The sequence below is a fragment of the Bison bison genome, unplaced genomic scaffold (assembly GCF_000754665.1).
Source record: "Bison bison bison isolate TAMUID 2011002044 unplaced genomic scaffold, Bison_UMD1.0 scf7180017864495, whole genome shotgun sequence".
In the NCBI taxonomy this organism is placed as follows: Eukaryota; Metazoa; Chordata; class Mammalia; order Artiodactyla; family Bovidae; genus Bison; species Bison bison.
This window is the reverse complement of record NW_011495054.1, coordinates 4,457,067-4,479,343: the sequence shown is the minus strand read 5'-3', so window position 1 is coordinate 4,479,343 and position 22,277 is coordinate 4,457,067. Positions and strand designations below refer to the sequence as shown.

At 50.1% G+C, this 22,277-nt stretch overlaps 1 protein-coding gene across 2 annotated transcripts; it reads left to right on the top strand.

The window, feature by feature from the left end:
• The first annotated feature begins 7,464 nt into the window (after positions 1 to 7,464).
• On the top strand, positions 7,465 to 20,619 carry SDSL (serine dehydratase-like). Of its 2 annotated transcripts, none has more exons than XM_010828561.1 (10): positions 7,465 to 7,590; positions 8,405 to 8,492; positions 8,670 to 8,807; positions 13,013 to 13,207; positions 13,495 to 13,534; positions 14,230 to 14,369; positions 15,851 to 15,939; positions 16,801 to 17,028; positions 18,996 to 19,120; positions 20,082 to 20,619. In XM_010828561.1, exons 4-10 carry the CDS (start codon positions 13,034 to 13,036, stop codon positions 20,273 to 20,275), a joined length of 990 nt encoding a protein of 329 aa, XP_010826863.1. In that variant the 5' UTR covers positions 7,465 to 7,590; positions 8,405 to 8,492; positions 8,670 to 8,807; positions 13,013 to 13,033; the 3' UTR covers positions 20,276 to 20,619. The 2 variants fall into 2 exon arrangements, with proteins under 2 accessions (XP_010826863.1, XP_010826865.1); XM_010828563.1 differs by lacking the exon at positions 7,465 to 7,590 and adding an exon at positions 7,624 to 7,692.
• The last annotated feature ends 1,658 nt before the right edge of the window (positions 20,620 to 22,277 follow it).

Sequence of the window (22,277 nt, the reverse complement as noted above, 5' to 3'; positions counted from 1 at the left end):
ATCTCCCGGAGCTTGCTCAAACTCATGTCCATTGAGTCGGTGATGCCATCCAACCATCTCATCTTCTGTCACCCCCTTTTCTTCTGCCTTCAATCTTTCCCAGCATCAGGGTCTTTTCTAATGAGTCGGCTCTTTGCATCAGGTGGCCAAAGTATTGGAGCTTCAGCATCAGTCCTTCCAATGAATATTCATAATTGATTTCCTTTAGGATGGACTGGTTTGATCTCCTTACAGTCCAAGGGACTCTCTGGAGTTGAGACACATAGTTTTTCGAGCCAGGAGCCTGGAGTGTCTCCCTTTGCCTGGCAAAGCAATTTTTTTCTACTTCACCCAAAACTTCTCTGGGATCTGATTAGACATCAGTGTACAGAGAGGCTGAGCTTTCAGTAACATTATGAGGATTTTATGGCCTAATTGATGTACAGTTGTAGGCAGTGCATAGCACATGGCAGGCACTTAACAGAGGATGGCTATTTTCATTTTCTGGTACTCAAGAGGGCATTGTTGTCCCTAGCTCTGGGTAATCGGGTACCAGGGCTATCCTCTCCCATTTAGTCCTTCCTTGAAAGGTCTTGAGAAGTAGGGGAGGAAATTGAAAGTCCTCTTCCCCCATTTGCCCTTTGGAGGGTGACTCAGACTGTAAAGAACCCACCTACAATGCAGGAGACCCCAGGTTCGATCCCTGGGCTGGGAAGATCCCCTGGAGAAGGAAATGGCAACCCACTCCAGTATTCTGGCGTGGGAAATCCCATGGCCAGAGGAGCCTGGAGGGCCACGGTCCATCAGGTCGAAAAGAGTTGGACATGACTGAGCGACCAATAGTTCCTCCATCTGACAGATGGGCAAACTGAGGCCCAGATATATCTAATGGAGGAAGGTGAGGGCAGAGCCGGTGGTCCCAGGAGGAGGGAAGAGAGTCTGACTGTGAACCGTAGGCAAGTTGCTTCCCTCACCTCTGCCTGCCGGCTCTGTTACATCACACCCAGGTCAGTGTGTCCTTGGTTGTGGAGGTAGGGATGCCGATAATTGTTTTCACAGTCCCAGGGGAGGAACAGACAGCTCTCACTTCTGTTTACCCTCCCTGGGAGTGTGCAGCCAAGCCCGAGCATCTCCTGATTAGTTAAGGTCTCTGGCTCCTGAGTCCATCAAACCTGGGGTGAAACTGACACCCAGCTCTGTGACCTTGGGGTGGTCGTGTGACTTCCCCTAAGTCTGTTTCCTGCCCCCAAGAAATGGGAATGATGATGCCTACTAGGAATTGCACGACAGAGATAGTGACAGCCCAGTGCCAGGCACCGGGTAAGAGCTCAAAGAATAGTAGCTGCTATTATGACTATCTTTGGCAGTGTTATTATTACCTAGGACTTTCCCACCTCTCTGGTCCCCTTTTCCTGAGGCCTCCCTGTAAGCCTGGCTTCTCATTCATGTTTATTCCCCATCAAGTCTGGGTTGGAGCCTCTTTGAGATTCTGCAGCCTGGCAGCCCTGGGACTCTTCCCAGAAGACCATGAACATCCTGAGGGCAGGCCTGTGCTAACTTGTCCCCTACTGGATTTGTCACTCTCCCCTCCATTCACTCAACATCCTATAGCCCACCGGACAGCATACCCCCCAACAGAGAATCATCAGGCCCCAAATGTCAGTAGCGTAGAAGCTGAACAGTTCTGCTTAGGAGTATTATAGAATGCGACTGTGTGCTCCCTTGTTCTATCTTCTTTATGTTTATTGACATGACCAAGTGATCTCGTGTGGGTGAAATGTGTGTGCTCTACATTTAGTCAATCAGTCGTGTCCACCGCTTTGCAGCCCCATGGACTGTAACCCACCAGGCTCCTGTCTGTGGAGATTCTCCAGGCAAGCATACTAGAGTGAATTGCCATGCCCTCCTCCAGGGAATCTTCCCAACCCAGGAATCGAACCCAGGTCTTCTGCATTGCTGGCAGATTCTTTACCTTCTGAACCACCAGGGAAGCTGGACTTTATCTAAAAAAATGTTGTTCTGGGAATTCCTGGAGGTCCAATGGTTAGGACTCCGTGCTTCTAGGGTTTGATTCCTGGTCAGGAAACTAAGATCCCACAAGCCACTTGGGTCAGCCTTAAAAAAAAACAAAACCCAAAACCCAAACAAAACAAACAAAATATCTGTTGTTCTATGTCTAGCTGCTACTCAGTCAACTCCCAGAGAAGTTAAAGTATTTTCTTGATGAGATTAATACAATCGAATCACACTTCACTTGTTTTGGGTTGAATTCATTTAACCTCTGTGGCCCTGGCTGTAGGACTTGGCAGCCAGCCCTCTTTATTTTCTTTCAACTGGCTTCAATCCATCATTCGATTTGACCCAGACCTTTTGGAACCCTCCTTGAGCCATTTGATGGCACTGCATGTGGTGATGCTGTCCGGGTTTGCGTCATCCCCAAACAGGACAAACAGTCCCTTGTGTGGGCCCTGTGGCTCAAACTGGCGACACTGTCCCTCCCGCCTTGGGGTTATCATTACCCACGCATCAACATGTAAGGAGTTGACTAAGACCAAATGGCCTGTGACGGATTTTGTCCAAAGTTCACCAAAAAACACAAGATATTTGCAGCGAGTTTCAGCCTCAGAACACAAGCCCGGTGGTGACTTCTCTATTTTCCTCTAAATCAGCTTAATTTTTATTTCAAGCAGATAAATCATTGGATACAACGAGGGATGGCAGTGACATTCCAGGACTGAGATGGGGTAGAGAGGCTGCCTGGGCCTCCCTTGGTCTGTACCCTGCCCCCTGCCGGACTCCAGCTTGTAGGGGGTGCCCTTCCTCATTTACAGCCACGTGGTTCCTTGTCCCATCGTCCAGGGGTCACAGGCAAGCACTTCAGAGAACTGTTCAGGAGTGAGGGTGTCTTCACTCCCTTCTCTGTTTTGAAAGAAAGTGTTAGTCAGTCATGCCTGACTCTTTGCGACCCCCTGGACTGTAGCCTGCCAGGCTCCTCTTTCCATGGAGATTCACCAGGCAAGAATACTGGAAGGGGTTGCCATGCCCTCCTCCAGGGGATCTTCCCAACCCAGGGATCGAACCCAGGTCTCCTGCATTGCAGGCAGATTCTTTACTGTCCGAGCCACCAGGGAAGCTCTCTGCTGGGGCAATATTTGATACCATGAGAATTAGCAAACGCTACAAGTAGGATCCTTTTTTCTTTCCTTCCCTCTTTTTTTCTTTTATTTTCTCTTTCTCTTTCTCTGTTTCTCTCTGATCTGTCTCTTTGTCTCTTACTGTCTCTCTGCCTCTCTTTCTGTCTCTCTTACTCTCTGTCTCTGTCTGTCTCTCTGTCTCTGTCACTCTCTGTCTCTCACTGTCTGTCTGTCTCTCTTCTTCCCAGGGGAGTGAAGCAAGGGGGAAGCAGTGATAAGATGATATTCTTAAAATATTATATCTCCTTCATGGGACTTCCCTGGTAGTCCAGTGTTTGAGACTCTGCGCTCCCATTGCAGGGGGCATGGGTTTGATCCCTGTTCAGGAAATTAGCAATGGCACTGCACTCCAGTACTCTTGCGTAGAAAATCCCATGGGTGGAGGAGCCTGGTAGGCTGCAGTCCATGGGGTTACTAAGAGTCGGACACGACTGAGCGACTTCACTTTCACTTTTCACTTTCATGCATTGGAGAAGGAAATGGCAACCCACTCCAGTGTTCTTGCCTGGAGAATCCCAGGGATGGGGGAGCCTGGTGGGCTGCCATCTATGGGGTCGCACAGAGTCGGACACAACTGAAGCGACTTAGCAGCAGCAGCAGATACTTCCAGATCAGATATCATGCGTGTGAATGTGTATGTCTCCTGGGACAAGAGCATCCATGTTGGATGTGGTATCTCTCAATGATTGGTCCCGTGGGCTATTTTGCTGAGCAACAGGGGGCAAGTCACTGAGCCTTATCCTGTGCCCCAGTTTCTCTGTTAATAACTGATTCCTTTCCTTTTCAGGGGCAAGAGGAGAGAGGAAGAGTTCCTCTGTCCAAAGGTTCCCAGGGCAGGCAAACTCAAATAACTCCAGGGACCAAGTAGGAGCTTGCTTGGTGTTGGGGAGGCTGTAGAGAAAGATGGGGACAGTGGCAGATAGAGAGCCATGTTCCTCTACGGAGGACAGAGTGAATCAGCTCCAGCCTGCAAAAACATCACCCCCTAGTTTAAGACCCTCTCTGCTCTGGAATGATTTAACATCTTGGTGAGTGTCTGAGACATTAGCTCAGATGTACCAGATGCGGGTTCGATCCCTGGGTCGGGAAGATCCCCTGGAGGAGGAAATGGCAACCCACTCTGGTATTCTTGCCTGGGAAACCCCATGGACAGAGGAGCCTGGCGGGCTACAGTCCATGGGGGTGGCAAAGAATCAGACACAACTGAGCGACTAAGCCACCACCACCACTGCTGGGTGTCAGGAGATGCGAGGCCACATCCCACTGGGGCGGCTCCCTAGCTGGGCTGCTTGCTTGACTGTCTGAGCCCCCACTGTTTCACCTGTTGATGGAACTGAGTCTCAGACTCGGAAAATGTATGACGCGGAGCCCAAGGTCGAAACTGCAAGTCCCAAGGGCCAGACCCCCATGTCCAAGACTCCATCCTTCCTCTCTATGTAGTTCCCCTGCCCTGGGAACAAGAAGGCCAGCTGGGGTTGAGGATGGTGAAATGAAGCTTAATGAATAATCCAGGAAGCTGGCCAGAGCGTGCGTTCGGCGGCTTGAGATGTCAGGGATAGGGACCGGCTAATGAATGTGGCTCTCCGGCAGGAGTGGGGGTGGGGTGGGGGGGCAAGGCTCAGTGACTCAGACCCCTCTCCAGCCTCCTCTGCCCTCTGATGTGGCCACTCTGGCTTCCCCACCCGATCCTCTTCCAGATCAGGAGCTTTGGAGCCTGGTCCCTCAGGGTCTAAGCCCTAAGCTCGGCCACAGCTGTGTGACCTCAGGAAAGTGACTCGGCCTCTCTGAGCCAAGTCAGACTCCACGATGTGGCGTTCGCTACAAAACCCACCTCCCCCAGGTGTTGTAATCACCCTGTGATAGAGCAATGTCATACCTTGTCATGGCCTGCCGGTGCAATCATCACCATACTGTTGAGTCACACCTTTCATCACAGTGACAACAACAGCAGCAGCAACAGCAGCGCACACAAAATACTTCCTACTGTTTTAACTATTTTATTTTTTGGCCATGCTGAACGGTGGGCTTGTGGGATTCAACCTGCAACCCCCTGCGTTGGAAGTGTGCCTTCTTTTTTTTTCTTCTTTCTTTATTTAGCTGTGCAAGGTTTTAGTTGTGGCATGCAGGAGTTTTTAGTTGCAATTTGTGGGATCTAGTTCCCTGACCAGGGATTGAACCCCAGGCCCCCAGCATTGGAAGCACCAAGTCTTAGCCACTGGACCACCAGGGAAGTCCCGGAAGTGTGGCTTCTGAACGCCTGGACCACCAGGGAAATCCTGCTACTGTTCTCAATATTTCACATTTGTTAACTCTTTTGATCTTCACATCAACTCCACATAGGAAGTTGTGTTTAATCCTCACCCCACATTTGAGAATACTGGGTCTTGCTCTGGTAAGCAGGGCCCTGCTCAGTACATCTTTAATCCAACTGTCTGCTGATGGGTGGGGCTGGGCTCCCTCCCTGTTGTTGTTTGGCCGGGTCCTGGAATCTACAGGCTCTATGGTAGGGCTAAAGGTGACCTCCAAAAGGACTTATGCCAACACAAACCTTCCAGGACTGCTGTGGCCAGTGTCCCTGTCCCCACAGCAGGCCGCTGCCGACCCACACCTCAAAATATCAACAACCTCAGACATGCAGAGGATACCACTCTGATGGCAGAAAGCGAAGAGGAACTAAAGAGCCTCTTGATGAAAGTGAAAGAGGAGAGTTGAAAAACTGGCTTAAAACTCAGCATTCAAAAAATGAAGATCATGGCAGCCAGTCCCATGACTTCATGGAAAATAGATGGGGAAAAATGGAAACAGTGACAAATTTTATTTTCTTGGGCTCCAAAATCACTTCGGATGGCGACTGCAGCCATGAAATTAAAAGACCCTCTCTCCTTAGAAGAAAAGCTATGACAAAACTAGACAGTGTATTGAAAATCAGAGACATTGCTTTGCCAACAAAGGTCAAAGTTATGGTTTTTCCAGTAGTCATGTATGGATGTGAGAGTTGGACCATAAAGAAGGCTGAGTACTGAAGAACTGATGCCTTCATATTGCTGGAGAAGACTCTTGAGAGCCCCTTGGACTGCAAGGAGATTAAACCAGTCAATCCTAAAGGAACTCAACCCTGAATATTCATTGGAAGGACTGTCATTGAAGCTGAAGCTCCCATACTCTGGCCACCTGATTCGAAGAGCCAACTCATAAGAAAAGACCCTGATGCTGGGAAAGATTGAGGTTGGGAGGAGAAGGGGACAACAGAGGATGAGATGGTTGGATGACGTCACTGACTCAATGGACATGTGTTGGAGCAAACTCTAGGAGAGAGTGAAGGACAGGGAATCCTGGTGTGCTGCAGTCCGTGGGATCACAAAGAGTCAGACATGGCTTAGCGACTGAACAGTAACAACACTTGAGAAAACAAGGCACAGAGATGTTAAGCAACTTACCCAAAGTTACACAGCCAGTAAGTGCGAAGCTGGTATTTGTACTAGAGCCTGGCTTCAAGGTCTGTGTTCTAATTGTTATTGCCTCTTCATGCCAGAAACTTACTGCTACTACTTCATATTTTTTAAAACAAGCTCCATTTTAAAACTTTAATACCTGTCTTAGCTTCTTTCTAAGTAATAATATCCATAAAATTCTGGATATTATCTTATGCACACACACACAGAGCATATAAATACTCAACTATTAAAATAAACTTTGAGAGGGAACTATGACCCCACATGCTGCAGGGGAACTAAGCCTTTATACCACAACTAGAAAGTCCACACACCCAGATGAAGAGGCAGTGGAGCCGAACAAACAAACAAAACAAGCAAAAACCTATGGGAATCTCTTGTCGACACAGAAGGGCTGGCATACAGTGGACCTGCAGTACATGTGGCTGTCATGCTTCTTGTCTGAGCATGTGTGCTAAGGCCCCCTCCTCCAGGGAGCCCTCCCTGGTCACACCCCACCCTCAGCTGCCCTTTGGGGATCTTCTGTTCTGTGTCCTCTTAGGGGATGTTAGGGTTGTCACTGAATTGGTATCTTCCTCTCCCCTCAGGCTGGGGGCCACCTCAGGGCATAAATTAGGTTTTACCACCTCCGTGTCCCCAGTTCCCCTTCCAGGACAGGACATCTGACAAGGATGGCGTGTGCGTAGTGTGAGGAGGCAATGAAATTGCTAAAGTCCTTATCAAGAATCATGACCAAGCAGTTCTCTTTGACCCCAAGGGCCTGGGAGTTAATCATCAAGTCCGGGCAGCTCAGCCACGTGCTTCCTGGACCTCACGTCCAGTCTGACATACAGGGGAATTGAGCCTTCCCGCCTCCCACCCACCACCCCATGGATGTGACCAGCTTAGAATCACCCAATGAGATGGCAACAGAGACAAGACAGAAATCTGATCGTGGCATTCCCCTGCCTAATGCAGTGCCGCAGGTGAGGTCCACACCCTGCCCTGGTAGGGGCATCCTGTGGGCTCTGGTCCCTGCCCGCCTCTCCAGCCCCAGACGGACTTCCTCTCCAGCCCTTGCCTTTTCGGTACCAGCCCTACTGCGCACATCTGTTCTTGGAACACCCCATTTTTTTTAGTTCTTTACTTTTGCTTTCTGTGTTCCTGACTCCTGGTTTCACTGAGTCTCCTCTTCCAGGAAGCCTTCCCAGCCTCCTGGGGCCAGGCGAGGCCCTGCTCTGGGCACCCACAGCCCTGGCCCTCCCCACTTCCTGCCAACGTCTGACAGCACTGATCACAACTGCTCTTCAGCGGTCCCCTGGGGCTTACTTATTTTGTTGGCTGCATCGGGTCTTAGCTGCATTATGCCAGATCTTTGGCTTGGTCCAAGGCCTCTCTAACTGTGGCACACTGGCTCCAGAGCGCGCAGACTTAGAGGCTGCAATGAGGCGACTACTTACTTCCCTGATCAGGATCGAACCCACGTCCCCTGCATGGCAAGGCAGATTCTTAACCACTGGACCACCAGGGAAGTCCCCCTTTGGGGCTTCTTGAGGGCAGGGGACATGCTGTCTTGTTTGAGGCTAATGGTCCCAGGGCTTGATCTAGAGTCAGTGTCCGATAAATATTCTTGGAATGAATGAATTGATTGTCAGAGTTATTCATTTGAACAATAAATAATTGTTTGAGTCCCAGTGTTGGGCATAAAATATCAGAGATGAGGAGGAACTTCAGAAGGAAACATGACTTTCTCATGTGACAGATAATAATTGTTTCTTTATCCTTGTTTTCTCTTCTCAGACCTAAGCTGACCTTGACAAGGTCCAGGGGAAGTGGCTTGGCATTTGGGACAAGCACTGGATTGGGAGGTGTCTGTGTCACAGCAGAGGTGATCCAGAGGGAGGGGTAAAGGGTGACCCTTGCTGGCTGGGTGGCCTTGGCCAAGTGAATTCCCATTTCTGGGCCTCAGTTTTTTTTTATCAGTAAAATGGGGCGAGGTCGTCACATGTCTGGGACAGCAAACTGAGAAGCAGTGAAGGCTGATCTTGTCCCCTTTTTCCTCCAGTGGAGAGCTATCCCTTTAACCACGAGGGGAGGGGCCAAGGCCACAGGAGGCTGCAGGGAGTTGGCACAGCTGGTGCCCAAGAAGGCTGGTGGGCAGCGGACTGGCCCTGAGCTGGTCTGAGAACTGTTGGGAAGGAAGGTAAGTGGGTCTGGCCCCAAGTAGGGCCCTGGGACTCTGCGTGCATTTGTGAATGTGAGTAGAGGTTTGTTTGGAAGGTTCTGGAGCCAAGTCCCAGCTCGTTGGACAGAAAGTGGGGGAGTGAGGCTGTCCGAAGTCCTTCCATAGGTTCAGCTCTGGGTGCCTGCGGCCTGTCTGACTTGCAGCAGAAGGCTGGGGGCCCAGGACCTTGAAGACTGGGGAGCCCACCCTGCTCCCAGGGTGGTGGGGCTGGGCATTGTGGCAACTAAGAGGTCGCTGAGGTTCCCAACCCTGGCGTCAAGGATTTGGCTGCAGAGTGTCGCGGGTGGCCTCTGGAGAAAAGCTGAAGGACAAAGGAGGTGGAAAAGGCAGTTAGCTGGTCTTTATCCAAATACATAGATGTAGCAGGTGCCCTCATGGGCCTCTGGGCTTGATAAGGCTGTTGGCAACTTGGGACTCATTCATTTAACTGATGCCTGCTGTTCTTTTCTGGGCAGTCTAACCAAGAGGGCTGGGGGGAGCCTGAGGACTGAACCAGCAGCATTTGCTTCTAAAGACAACCAGCGGTCAAGTGCTAAATGCTCACATCTTTCATCATCATAATAATGCTACTATAAAAGAGAAAGTGCAGCATGGCGGGGAAGGGCACAGATGCCAACTTGTACTGCCTGACTTGGAATCCTGGCCATGCCATTTCTAGCTGTGCGACCTTGGGCCAGTTATTAATACTTAACCTCTCTGAGCCTCAGTTTCATTGTCTATAAAGTGGAGTTAATAATTGAACCTATCTCAGGGTTGTTGTAATTATTATAAGGTGCTTGGCATAGTGCCCGACTCACAGTAATTCCCATATAACTATTAGCTGTTATTATGCGTGAGGCAGAGTTGATGTCTTTACTATTTAATATAAGGCCTTGCTTAATCCTCACAGTGGTCCTGTGATGCCCAAGTTCTTCTCCCAGTTTGTTGTGTGGTTAGTTCAGTCTCACTTTTTTAGGGCTCAGGTTCAAAAACATTTTTTTAAATTAACTTATTTATTTGGCTGCACCGGGTCTTAGTTGCGGCATGTGGGATCTTCATTATCCCCTGATAAGACTATAAAGTCCCCTCCAAGAGTAGATGTCTATCTTGTTCACCATGGTATCCCCAGTTCCTAGGTCCGGGCTTTGTAAACATTCTAGAGTAAGGATGAGCATATTAGCATCGTTAGAAGATCCCAAGGAGATGACACCTCCAAAAGACTCAGCCAATTTCTGGCACATAATAGGGACTCAACAAAGAATATCTGTTATTATTATTGCGCTGGGCTGCTCAGTCATATCTGACTCTTTGTGACCCCATGGACTGTAGCCTGCCAGGCTCCTCTGTTCATGGGATTCTCCAGGCAAGAATACTGGAGTGGTTAAACCTGCACTCTAACCTGTGAGTTCGGATGTTATTATTCCCATTTTAGAAGGGAAAACAGGCACAGAGAGGTTGAGATACTTGCCTGTGTCACACAGCCAGGGCATCATAGCTAGTTTCTAACTTTACCCTCTGATTGATCTCAAAACACAAATTCTTGGGCTCTGGAACCAAGGTGAAGCCAGGGCTGGGTCTGCTGGTTGGGTGGCCCACAGGCTGCTCTCCCCCAGTGCCATGAATTTTCCTGGATGGAGCTGGGTGGAAGTGTTTCAGGCTTTTCTCTGCCTGGGGAATCTCAGGGCCATCCCAGCAAGGACTCAGAGTCAAATCCAGGGATAAGAGACCTGGAACCCTCTGATGCGGGGAGCCCAGCCCTGACTTAGTAAGTGTGGACTAGAATCTTTGAGCTGGTGGTAGCTGATGGAGGTTGATGCGCTCCTCCTAGTGGCAAGTAGTGGAACTGCAAAGGGGCGGCCCAACGCTTTTCCCTCCCAAAGGAAAAACAAAAGGGACACAGCGTTTGCTCCTTAAAAAACAAAACAAAACAAAACACAACAAAAAACCCTTCTACTTTCCCTCCCTTCTAATTTCCTCCCTCTCTGCTTCTTGCCCTTTCACACTGGTTCATTCACTCACTCACTCACTCACCCGCGTCTTAGCTTCAAATCTCCCAGCGGCTTCCCAAAGCAAGTAGAAATAGAATAATATCCCAACGCCTCACTGTGGACTGGAACGCCCTCCCCAACATCCCTGCTCACCTCTCCTTGTTCAGTCCCTCGGTCTTGCCTGACTCTTTGTGACCCCTTGGACAGTAGCATGCCAGGCCTCCCTGTCCTCCATTATCTCCTAGAATTTGCTCAAACTCATGTCCATTGAGTCAGTGATGCCATCCAACCATCTCATCCTCTGCCTCTCCCTTCTCCTCCTGCCTTCAATCTTTCCCAGCATCAGGGTCTTTCTTCTCTAATGTGTCGGCTCTTTGCATCAGGTGGCCAAAGTATTGGAGCTTCAGCTTCAGCATCAGTCCTTCCAATGAATATTCAGGGCTGATTTCCTTTAAGATAAACTGGTTTGATCTCCTTGCAGTCCAAAGAATTTCTCAAGACTCTTTTCCAGCACCACAATTTAAAGCATCAGTGCTTTGGTGCTCAGCCTTCTTTAGGGTCCAGCTCTCACAAGACTAAGCACCTTTTCTGCTTGCCTCATACTCTCACCTCTACCCAATCCCTTGTCTCATCAGCGCCAGGAACACTCCAAGTTCACCTCCCTCAAGCGGTGGTTCCATCTGCTCTTCCCTCTGCAGGAGTGCTTTTCCCTTGCTTGTCTCTCCTTGTTCATCTCAAAGTTTCCCCTTTGTTGTTGTTTAGTTGCTAAGTCGTGTCTGACTCTGCGACCCCATGGTCTGTAGTCCGCCAGGCTCCTCTGTCCATGGGATTTCCCAGGCAAGAATACTGGAGTGGGTTGCCATTTCCTTCTCCAGGGGATATTCCTGACCCAGGGATCGAACCCACGTCTCCTGCATTAGCTGGCGGATTCTTTACCACTGGCCACCAGGGAAGCCCTCCCGCTTTGAGAAGCTGCAGATCAAAAGGAAATTAAATTATCTCTCGACCAACCAAAATGCACAGCTCCCTTCTGCAACCCGATTCAAACTGTTAAAAACCTTAAACTGTCACGATCTGCAAAACCGACCATTAATCACATTTAGTGAGACGATTGGAATTTTGAACACTTAGCAGATATTTGATGATGTTAAGAAATGATTGTTAATATTTTTAGATGTGATAATGGTATTGTGATTACATTTTTAAAAATGAACATCACTGAGGTCTAATTTCCATGAAATAAAAATAGCTTACTCAAGGTTAGAATTTGAAGAGTTTGGACAAATGTATACTGCTCTGAAACTGTGGCTACAATGTTTAAAAAGAGTTCTTTAATTTTATAGCTACATGCTGAAATATTTACAGATCAAATAATATGGGAGGAAAATATAATAATAAAGATAGAAAAAATAATAATACAGGAAGGGGGATGGGTACAGATATGGAACAAACAAGCCAGGCATGAGCTGATGACTGTTGAAGCTGAGTGGCGGCTACATCAGATGTTTCTTGACATTTTGCTGTGTTTAAATTTTCCATAGTACAAGTTTTTAATTTTTTTTTCCCCGAGGTATACGGGCTCTTTGTTCACCAACCAGTGGTAGAACCTGTGTCCCCTACATTGGAAGTGCAGAGTCCCACCAGGGAAGTCCCCCTTAATACAAATTTTTTTTTTAAAGTTTCTTTCCTGAGAGAGGGTCTTTCCTGACTACCCTCGATAAAATAGTACCTTCCCCACTAGCTCACTCCAGGTTGCAATTCTTTGATTCTGTCTCCCAAACTAAAACATGGGGCTGCCTCTGACCTGTCCACACCTGGTCCCGAAACCTGAAACTGCCTGGCAGACAGTAGGTGCTCAGGAATGTTTGTTTTTTTTTTTTTTGAATCAATGAATGATGACTGCATGAATTCTCCCAATCTCATTCACTCATCACCGCTTTTGGCCATGTTCTCCATTCCTGCGCTGTAGCATCCACATTAACAGAAGAAAAGCACCCTTAGTACAAATCTCCTTGATCGGGATGGTCAGACTGAGGCCCAGAGAGGTGTAGATACTTGCCCGGAGCCTCACAGCTTGGCAGCCACCTGGAATGAAGGGAGCCAAGCCAAGGGGCTTCTCCCTCCCCCTCCCCGGTCCTAGTTAGAGGGACTCTGGGCTGGAGCCGGCTGGGCTGTGACGCTCGTGCCCTACTGCAGGCCCTCCAGGTGGTTGCCGAGATGAAGAGCCCTCTGGAGGAATGTGCCGAGGGTGAGCCCTTCCACATCGTCACGCCTCTGCTGGAGAGCTGGGCGCTGTCCCAGGTGGCTGGCATGCCTGTCTTCCTCAAGTATGAGAATGTGCAGCCGGCGGGCTCCTTCAAGATCCGCGGTATCGGGCATTTCTGCCAAGAGGTGAGGGCAGGAGGGGAGGAGTGAGGTTGTAGAGCTGGGAAGGGAGTGCTGTGGGCAGGATGAGGGATGGGGAGAGTTGGAGTATGATGTGGTATGCTGCGCTGCGCTTAGTCCCTCAGACTCTTTGCAACCCCATGGACTGTAGCCCGCCAGGCTCCTCTGTCCATAGAATTCTCCAAGCAAGAATACTGGAGTGGGATACGATGAGGAGCGTCTAACTCCATCCCCCCCAGGGCTCCAGGACACCTGCTCGGGTCAGCCCCTGCTCACGTTCCTTGTCTTCCTAGGTGGCCAAAAAGGGATGCAGACACCTGGTGTGTTCCTCAGGTGAGCCTGCCCCCTTTCTACTTCGTGAGGGTCCTTGGGGGCTGGGTGTGGTGGAGGAGGGGTTGGAGCTGCAGGAGGTGTCCAGGGCTTGGCCTCTTCTTAAAGGTCCAGTCTTACCAAGGTCATAGCAGACAGCTGCTTTGTATGTCCTGCTCCCTTCCCATCATTCAAGCCTCCTGGTAGAAAGTGATGGAAACCCAATTCATACAGGTTTAAATTACAGACTCCAAGAATCAAAGAATTCTTGGGATAATGGGTTTCAGGCACAGCTGGACCCAGGTGGTCTCCTCTGTATCTCTCCTTTTCTTGGTTTGCCTTCCCTTTACACTAACTCTTCTCTCATATAGACTGCCTGATGGCCATCGGGAGTTTTAGGCTTGCCTCCTACCATCCTGCCAACCGTAGTGAAAGGGGAGGACCCTCTCCCCGTGGTCTCCTCGGTCTATGAACTGGTCTTTTACGCCCAGCTTGTATCATGCACTCGTCCCTGAATGAATCATGGTTCAGGTGATTGAGTTCTCTGATTGGCTCCACCTAGATCACGTGTCCACCTCTGGGGCCAATTGCGGGGGGGGCATATAAGCGTAGGGAAGGAGTGACTCCCAAAGGAAAATGGGAGGCGGGGCGGGCAGGAGAATAGTGTGTCAATAGACTAATGCAACTGCCCATAGCACCCTCTTCTACTGCCTCCGCAGGGGGTAATGCGGGCATCGCAGCTGCTTATGCCGCCCGGAAGCTGCGCATCCCAGCCACCATTGTGCTCCCCGAGGGCACCTCTGTGAAGGTGGTGAAGAGGCTGCAGGGGGAGGGGGCCGAAGTTCAGCTGACTGGAAAGGTAAGGACCCCAAGAAGGACAAAGCAGCTGGAGGGGCTGTTCCTCCTTAACCCCTCCCTCGCCCCTGAGAGACTCTCTTTTTCCTTTTAGTGAACTATGCCTGGGACCTAGTCATCCCTTAGGATGGCTGAGCTCAGGGGTGAGTGAGACGTGATGTATATTAAGGGCTGAGATCTGTCGACTTGTCTCTCTCCACTTGGAGAAGGTTTCCTGTATGAACCCAGGAGAAACAGGAAGCTGGTGATTATCAGGATAGTATCTGTCTCCGTGTGTGTGTGTGTGTGTGTGTGTGTGTGTGTGCTCAGTCACGTCCAGCTCTTTGCAACCCTATGGACCGTAGCCCACCAGGCTCCTCTGTCCATGGAATTTTCCAGGCAAGAATACTGGAGCGGGTTGCCATTTCCTACTCCATCTCTCTCCCTTCCTCCTCACTAACCCTTGGTATTACTCACTATACATTTTTACCATTCAATAAGACAATAAAATGTAAAGATCACTATAGCATCATCCCCCACTCTGAGTCCACCTGATATGAAAGGACATCACTGGCTCACTTTGTTACCAAAGAAACAGACTTAACATATAACCCTTCTCCTTTCCTTGGAAGAAGGAAAAAAAAAGTCTATCCATCCATCTAGCTGGCTGTCATCCCTAGAAAACAGGTTTTATCTTTAATTAAGTAATAATTAACAATTAATTATTGGGCTTCCCTTGTGGCTCAGATGGTAAAGAAACTGCCTGCAATGTAGGAGACTCAGGTTTGATCCCTGGGTTGGGAAGATCCCTAGGAGAAGGAAATGACAACCCACTCCATTATTCTTGCCTAAAGAATTCCATGGACAGAGGACCCTGGTGGGCTATAGTTCTTGGGGTCTCAAACAGGCTTTGTCATTAATTAATTAATAATTGGTGGTGGTGGTTTAGTAGCTGAGTCATGTTCAACTCTTGCGATCCCTTGCCTGCCAGGCTCCTGTGTGCATGGGGATTCTCCAGGCAAGAATACCGGAGTGGGTTGCCATTTCCTTCTCCAGGGGATTTTCCCAACTCAGGAACTGAACCCAAGTCTCTTTCATTGCAGGCAGATTCTTTACAGAATGAGCTAGCAATTAATTAATTATTAAGGTTTTCCCCCACAACATGTGGGATTTTAGTTTCCTGACCAGGAATTGAACCCACACCCCCTGCACTGGGAGCTCGGAGCCCCCTCTTCCCAGCACCACAGGCTGGTGGGCTTCGTTCTTATCCAGCCTGGCAGCTGAACATGTCCCATCTGACTTGTGGGAATCACGTGGCATCCTTTTCTCCACGCGGAAGTTCTGCTGTTGTCCCAGGAGGCTGCTGGGTCCACACCAGCTGTGGTCTCACCCTTGGGGCTCTCCCCAGTCCATCAGGCCCTGGAGTCATCCAGGAGACCTCAGGCACTGCTCCAACCTCTGTAGCTGTCTAATTCCTGTCTTCTGAAGGTCTTGGTTTCTCTTTAGATCTGGGAAGAGGCCAATCTGAGGGCACAAGAGTTGGCCAAGAATGACGGCTGGGTGAACCTCCCTCCGTTTGACCACCCCTTGATATGGTAAGGCTGGTGTCCCTTCCCCTATGGAGCTCAGTGCTGGGAGACCCTCATTGAGTCAGGGTCCTCCACTGGACAGAAGGGAAAATTGAGCTCCAGAGAGGAGAAGAGGCTTGGAAGTCAGGCACACGGAGGTCCAGACCCCACCTCTGCCACTCCTGAGTTGTATGACCTTGCAAAGCATCTTAGCACCCTGTGCCTCAGTTTCCACATGTATAAGATTGAAATGCTAGGAATAAATCCCCTTGATTAAGTGTGTACTTTGGGACACATTTAATCCATTTAGTCTTCCCCAAGAGAGAGAGATTTTTTTATGCCCATTTCACAGGCGAGGAAACTGAGGCCTGGAGGGGTCAAGAAACTTGCCCGAGACCACACAGCTAGTAAGTGGTGGAGACCTTGGGTCCCAGACGCAGGACGTGAGTTGGCCTGATTCCAAGTGATACAGTGGTCTGCCCTTTCATTTTTGGCCATACCATTTGGCGTGCAGGATCTTAGTTCCCAGACCAGGAATCGAACCCATGGCTCTTACAGTGGAAGCGAGGAGTTTTAACTACTAGACCACCAGGGAATTCCCATGCTGCTCAGCTCTTAAGCAGACACACAAATGCTGCCTCTTTCCAAAGTTATGGGATGGATGAAATGGATTGAGAAAGTGCCTGGGAGGCTGACGAAGGGGAGAAAGAATGAGTGAAGGAATGAACTGAGTGGATGGAAGCTGAGTGAACTAAGTGTGGCAGGGTCTCCCCTCCCCTTGCCGTGGATGGGGCGGGGGCTGGCACTGTGGAGGGTTGTGTCCCTGTGAGCCTTGGGGACCGGGCCCGCCCTCAGTCCTGCCACCTCTCCCACTCCCTCGTCCCACAGGGAAGGCCATGTGAGCCTGGTACGGGAGCTGAAGGCAGCGCTGGGGACCCCACCGGGTGCCCTGGTGCTGGCAGTCGGGGGCGGAGGTCTCCTGGCCGGGGTGTCAGCTGGTCTGGCAGAGGTGGGCTGGCAACACGGGCCCATAATCGCCATGGAGACCCAAGGGGCACACTGCTTCAACGCAGCCATCAAGGCAGGCAAGCTGGTGACGCTTCCCGGCATCACTAGGTAGGCGTGGGCTGGGGGCATTTGTGGGGTGCTGGGCTGTCCTGGGGCTTCTCAGTCCCAATTAGTGAGGGTGGGGGCACTCAAGGGAGTCTCCTTTTATTTTTTTAATTAAAAAAAATTTTTTTTGGCTGCACCACATGGTAAGCGGGATCTTATTTCCCTGACCAGGAATAGAACGTGTGCCTTCTGCAGTGGAAGTGCACTGCAATGCTAGTGAAGTCCTTAAGCATTTAATTATCTTTTAATTTTTATTTTCTTTTTTTGGGGCTGTGCCATACGGTATGCAGGACTTTAGTTCCCTGAGCAGGAATGGAACCCATGCCCCTTGCATTGGAAGGGCAGAGTCTTAACCACTGGATCACCAGGGAAGTCCCTCCATGGGGTCTCCTTAGTCCTGCATGACTGATCTGTAGGAATTTTTCATTCCCTACTTAAACCCATCAGCACGTTCCCTAGGCTCTCAGGCTGGAATCAGACCCCTCTGCACTCCACTCCAGCCACTGGCCTGTCTTCCTGTCCCTTGAATGGGCTGGGCACTTTCTGCCCTCCACGCTTTCGCACAGGCTGTGTCCTCTGCCCGGAAGTGCTGGGGTTCCATCTTCTTCTTCTGGTTGGTTTCTCTGCCCCAGAGAGAGTCTCCCCTCAACGCTGTTGTTGGAGGTTTTCCTCTCTCTCTCCCTCATCTTCCTACAGTGGGTATTTATTTCCTTATCCTTGTGTTTCCTTATTCACTGTTGTCTCTGCTCCCAGACTTGGTTCTGGATAAGAGCTATAACCATAATTGTGACTAACACTTTTATAGAACTCACTGTCTGGAAGGCTCTCTTCTAAGCACTGGAAATGCTTTAACTCATTCTCCACAACAACCTCGTGCACCAGCAATTCTTCTTCATCTTATTTTGGCCTTGCAGCATGTGGGATCTTAGTTGCCCAACCAGGAGCTGAACCCATGTCCCCTGCAGAGGAAGCTCAGATTCTTAACCACTGGATTGCCAGGGAAGTACCCCCAGCTATTATTATTATCTCCGTTTTTCAGATGAGGAAACTGAGGCTCAGAGAGGCAAAGTGACTTTCCCAAGGTCACACAGCTAGTTTAGAACCTAGGCTTGAAACCAAGCAGCCTGGCACCAGAGTCCATGCTGTGGGCCACTTAGGTCCCAGCGTCAGTTCTGATGAGCTCAGCAAAAGCTCTCCTGGCCCTGAAACACTGCCCAGCTCAGGAAAATACCAGCAGGTAGGCCATCCCAAGCACAGAGGTAAAGAGCATGGACTCTGGAGCCAGACTGCCTGACTTTGAATCCACATTCAGCTGTTGACTAGCTGTGTGTCCTTGAGCAAGTTGCTCAACCTCTCTGAACTTCAGTTTCCTGACCTATAAAATGGGACTCATACATTTCTAACTCCTAAGGGAGATTGTAAGACTTAAAACAGAAAAAATCCTGGGGACTTCCCTGGTGGCCCAGTGGTTACAACTCTGTGCTTCCACTCCAGGGGTGCGGATTCAATCCCGGGTCAGGGATCTAAGATTCCCATGTGCCAGGCTGTATGGTGCGACCGAAAAATAAAACAAACAAAAGACCCCCCAGGAAAATTCATGCATCCAGCACCCTGTAAATAGTCAATAAATACAGCTATAGTATAGACACGATAAGTGGTTATGAATGAATACAATGAAAGAATCATTTTCTAGGCTTGGCTTTCTGGGGTCTATGCAAGAACAGCACAGTCATGGTTGTAGAGTCAGAGGGATATGTGCTCATCAGCCATTCATGGGACACATAATTTTTGAGTGCTTTCCCTGACTCAGGCACTGCTCTAGACTCTTAAAATGCTGAGTCCTGGGCCCACAGCAGGATGGGAGGGGTGCCTGGGGCTGGGGAGGGCTGGGGCTGTTCAGGGAGGAGACCTGATTCCCCAATTCTTCTCCACACCCCTGCCTTCCCTGCCCCAACGGCCTGCTCCTGCAGTCTAGCCAAGAGCCTGGGGGCCAGGACAGTGGCTGCACGGGCCCTGGAGTGTACAAAAGAGTTTAGGATCTTCTCTGAGGTGGTGGAGGATGCTGAAGCCGTGAGTGCTGTGCAGCGATTCCTGGGTGAGTGAGCAGTGCCCTCCACCTGGGCTTGGAAACCTACGAGGTCCGTGGACCCCTTGAAGAGAGTGTGTTTTCTCTTGTCCATATCCTCAGTGCCTATCACAGGGCTGGGTATATAGTAATCATGCAGTAAGTGTACACTGAGTGGATGGAAGGGGTGGGGGTGAAGAAGTGTGTCCTGTCTCTAGCCTCCAGATTTCTGTACATACTCTTCTTCCCTCTGGCTGCCCATCCTGGCCCTGGTGCCTGTTGGTTTCATGTAACTAAAGGGCTACTCAGCCCATCATGGCACCTCCTCCAGGAAGCCTCCTCTGATTTCCCACCCCCACCCCACTGGGGCTGAAGACTTCCTGTGCACCAGTCCACCATTCTTACAAGTGCCAGATGCTTATTCACCTGCATCACTAGACTGTGAACTCTATGAGGGTGGGGGTTGGTATGTCTTGCTCACTGTTGTGTTCCCCAGGGCCTGGCAGGGAGGGGGTGCTCAATAAATATTTGTTGAATGAATGGATGAATGTATGAGTGAGTGGAAAGGTGGATAATGAATAGGTAGATGGGTGGCTGGCTGGTTGGATGGATTGATGGGCAGTGGATTGACAAATGACATAGAAATGGATGGATGGATGGGTGGACACATTGATTAATGGATACATTGATGGATGGACAGTCAAATGATGGATGAATGGATGGATGGATGGATGATACAATGATGGATAGATACACTGATAGATGGACAGACAGACAGTCTAATGATGGATGGATGGAGGGATGAAAGGCAGATGGATGGAGGGATAGATGGTCAGATTGATGGATGGACAGAGGGTCAGACAAATGATAGGTTGTGAGATGGATGCCTGGATGGCTGGCTTCATGGAACTGCATTGCCCAGAGCCTGCTGAGCACTAACTGGTTTTCCCTCCCTTTCCTCCCCTCCACCCCAATCCCCTTCTCTGGGCAGATGATGAGCGAACACTGGTGGAGCCTGCCTGCGGGGCAGCCTTAGCTGCCATCTACTCAGGCCTCCTGGGGAAGCTCCAGGCTGAGGGCCACCTGTGCCCTTCCCCAGCCCCAGTCGTGGTCATCGTGTGCGGAGGCAACAGCATCGATAGTGGAGAGCTACAGGCTCTGAAAGCCCAGCTCGGCCAGGATTAAGGGCTCCTGGTTTGGGAGGGCTGGCTGGGTTCCAGCGATCCCCAAGAGGCTCCTGGACACCCATATAGCTGGTTGAGGGGCCTCTGGGCTCATGGAAGGCAGTAGAAGCCGCCCTGTGCTGCTGTGCTGGCAGCCTCCTGCAGGAAGCCCACCTGAACTTGTCCCTTTGGCTTCCCTGCAGCTCTGGCCAATAAACCCTTTCTGAGTTGAGTCTGTAACTCCAGCAGGTCCATTTTTTTTTTAACCTCTGTGGACTCAGGGAAGGCACACAGCAACCTTGATGTCAGTGCTCTGATAAAGTGACTCTTTTCATATCCTACAGCTTGGGCAATAAAGCCAAGAATTCAAAACTTGGGTTTCTAAGGGAATCTGGCCATGCTGAGTTCCTTACCAGGCTTCCACTACCTAGGGGACCTACTCAGGAAGGGGAGGGAACATTCTGTCACTTCTCAGCCCTGGGTCAGTGAGGACAACTCCACCAATCTTTTTAAAAAAATATTTTATTCATTTATTTTTGGCTGCACTGTGTCTTCGTTGCTGTGCATGGGCTTCTCATTGCAGTGGCTTCTCTTGTTGAGGAGCGCGGGCTCTGGAGCCCGTGGGCTCATTAGTTGTAGCGCATGGGCTTAATTGTCCCGAGGCATTTGGGATCTTAGTTCCCAGACCAGGATCGAACCCGTGTCCCCTGTATCGGCAGGTGGGTTCTTAACCACCGAACCACCAGAGAAGTCCCTTCATCAATCTTTACAAAATACTTGTCATGTGCCAGGACTTCTAAGAACCTTCTATTCCTTGTCCCTTTTAACATTCACAAAGGCATCATGGATTAGAAACCATTATTATCGTCCCTGTTCTACAGATGGGGACACTGAGACTTGAGAAGGTGATATACCTCGATTAAGGGCACAAAGGCTGCAATGTAGACCAGCCCGCATCAAATCCGGTGATTTTTCAACATGACTCTGTATTTCTTGGATTTCCACCCTTTTTTTTTTTTTTTTTGCGTGGCGGGCCATTGGAGAAGGAGGTATGGCCTCCGGGTGGGTCTGAACACACCTGAGGGTCACAAAGAGGGAGGGGACTGATTCTGGAAATGGGCTCCAGCCGGCCCTGGAAAGGGAGCTCTTTGAAAACAGAGGAAATCAGAATCCTTTGCAGCCACCAGGGGGCAGCAAAGCGTCTCCAATGGGAAGGCAGAGCCTCCAGGCAGGTGAGACCTGTCCCAGGGTCTTCCTTGGCTCCAGCCTGCTACGGTGTGCTGAAGTCCCAGAGACAGATGGCCCCACGAGGTCTTGGCATGGGGAGAGCCCTATCTGACCCTTCCCAGTGCTGCAGGAAACAAAGCTCAGTGTGGGGGCCACCCTGCGTCACAGCTCAAGGCAGAATCCAGCTCCCTGTTGGGGCTGCGTCATGACTGTGTGACTCTGGGCAAGTGCCTTCCCCTCTCTGGGCTTCAGGCTGCCCCTCTGTGCTGGAAGAGGCCCACTTGCGGCTTCCCACCTCCTTTCCTTGGGCCAGACTGCTCCCTCCACCAGGTGTCTCCTCTGTTTCTCAAGAGGAGGATTTGAGAGCGGCAGTGGCCTCCTTCTGCCTTGGCTTCACCTTCCCTTTGATCGCAGACATTGACTTTGGTTGCCAGGATGTCCCTCCAGAAGCCTCCAGGACGCAGACTTATGTCCTTGTGAGTTACCAGAAGAGACACTGAATGCCCCAGAGCCAGGCTTGAGCCTGAAAGTTTTCCTACTCACTATCCTGGTGACCTGGAGTAAATGATGCTCTTGTTTAGTGCCTCAGTGTTCTAATCTGTACAATAGGTTGTGTGCAGATTATTATAAGAACTCAGCATAAGTAGTCTTTCAGTCATTGCTAGTTTTTACCATCTTCTGAGCATTCCTCCCCCAACGATGAGGGGTGTGGAGGAATTAGCATTTATTCTTGTGTTGAGCTTGTGTGTATTGTATTGTACTGTGCGCTAGGGGTCTTAGCAGTCATTTCATTTATT

What these genes read in the sequence shown, in the direction of transcription:
- SDSL (XM_010828561.1), top strand. Translation starts at nt 13,034, where the DNA reads ATGAAGAGCCCTCTGGAGGAATGTGCCGAGGGTGAGCCCTTCCACATC. An exon ending in ACACCTGGTGTGTTCCTCAG is followed by an intron (nt 13,535 to 14,229) that starts GTGAGCCTGCCC and finishes CTGCCTCCGCAG; the next exon opens with GGGGTAATGCGGGCATCGCA. An exon ending in ACGCTTCCCGGCATCACTAG is followed by an intron (nt 17,029 to 18,995) that starts GTAGGCGTGGGC and finishes CTGCTCCTGCAG; the next exon opens with TCTAGCCAAGAGCCTGGGGG.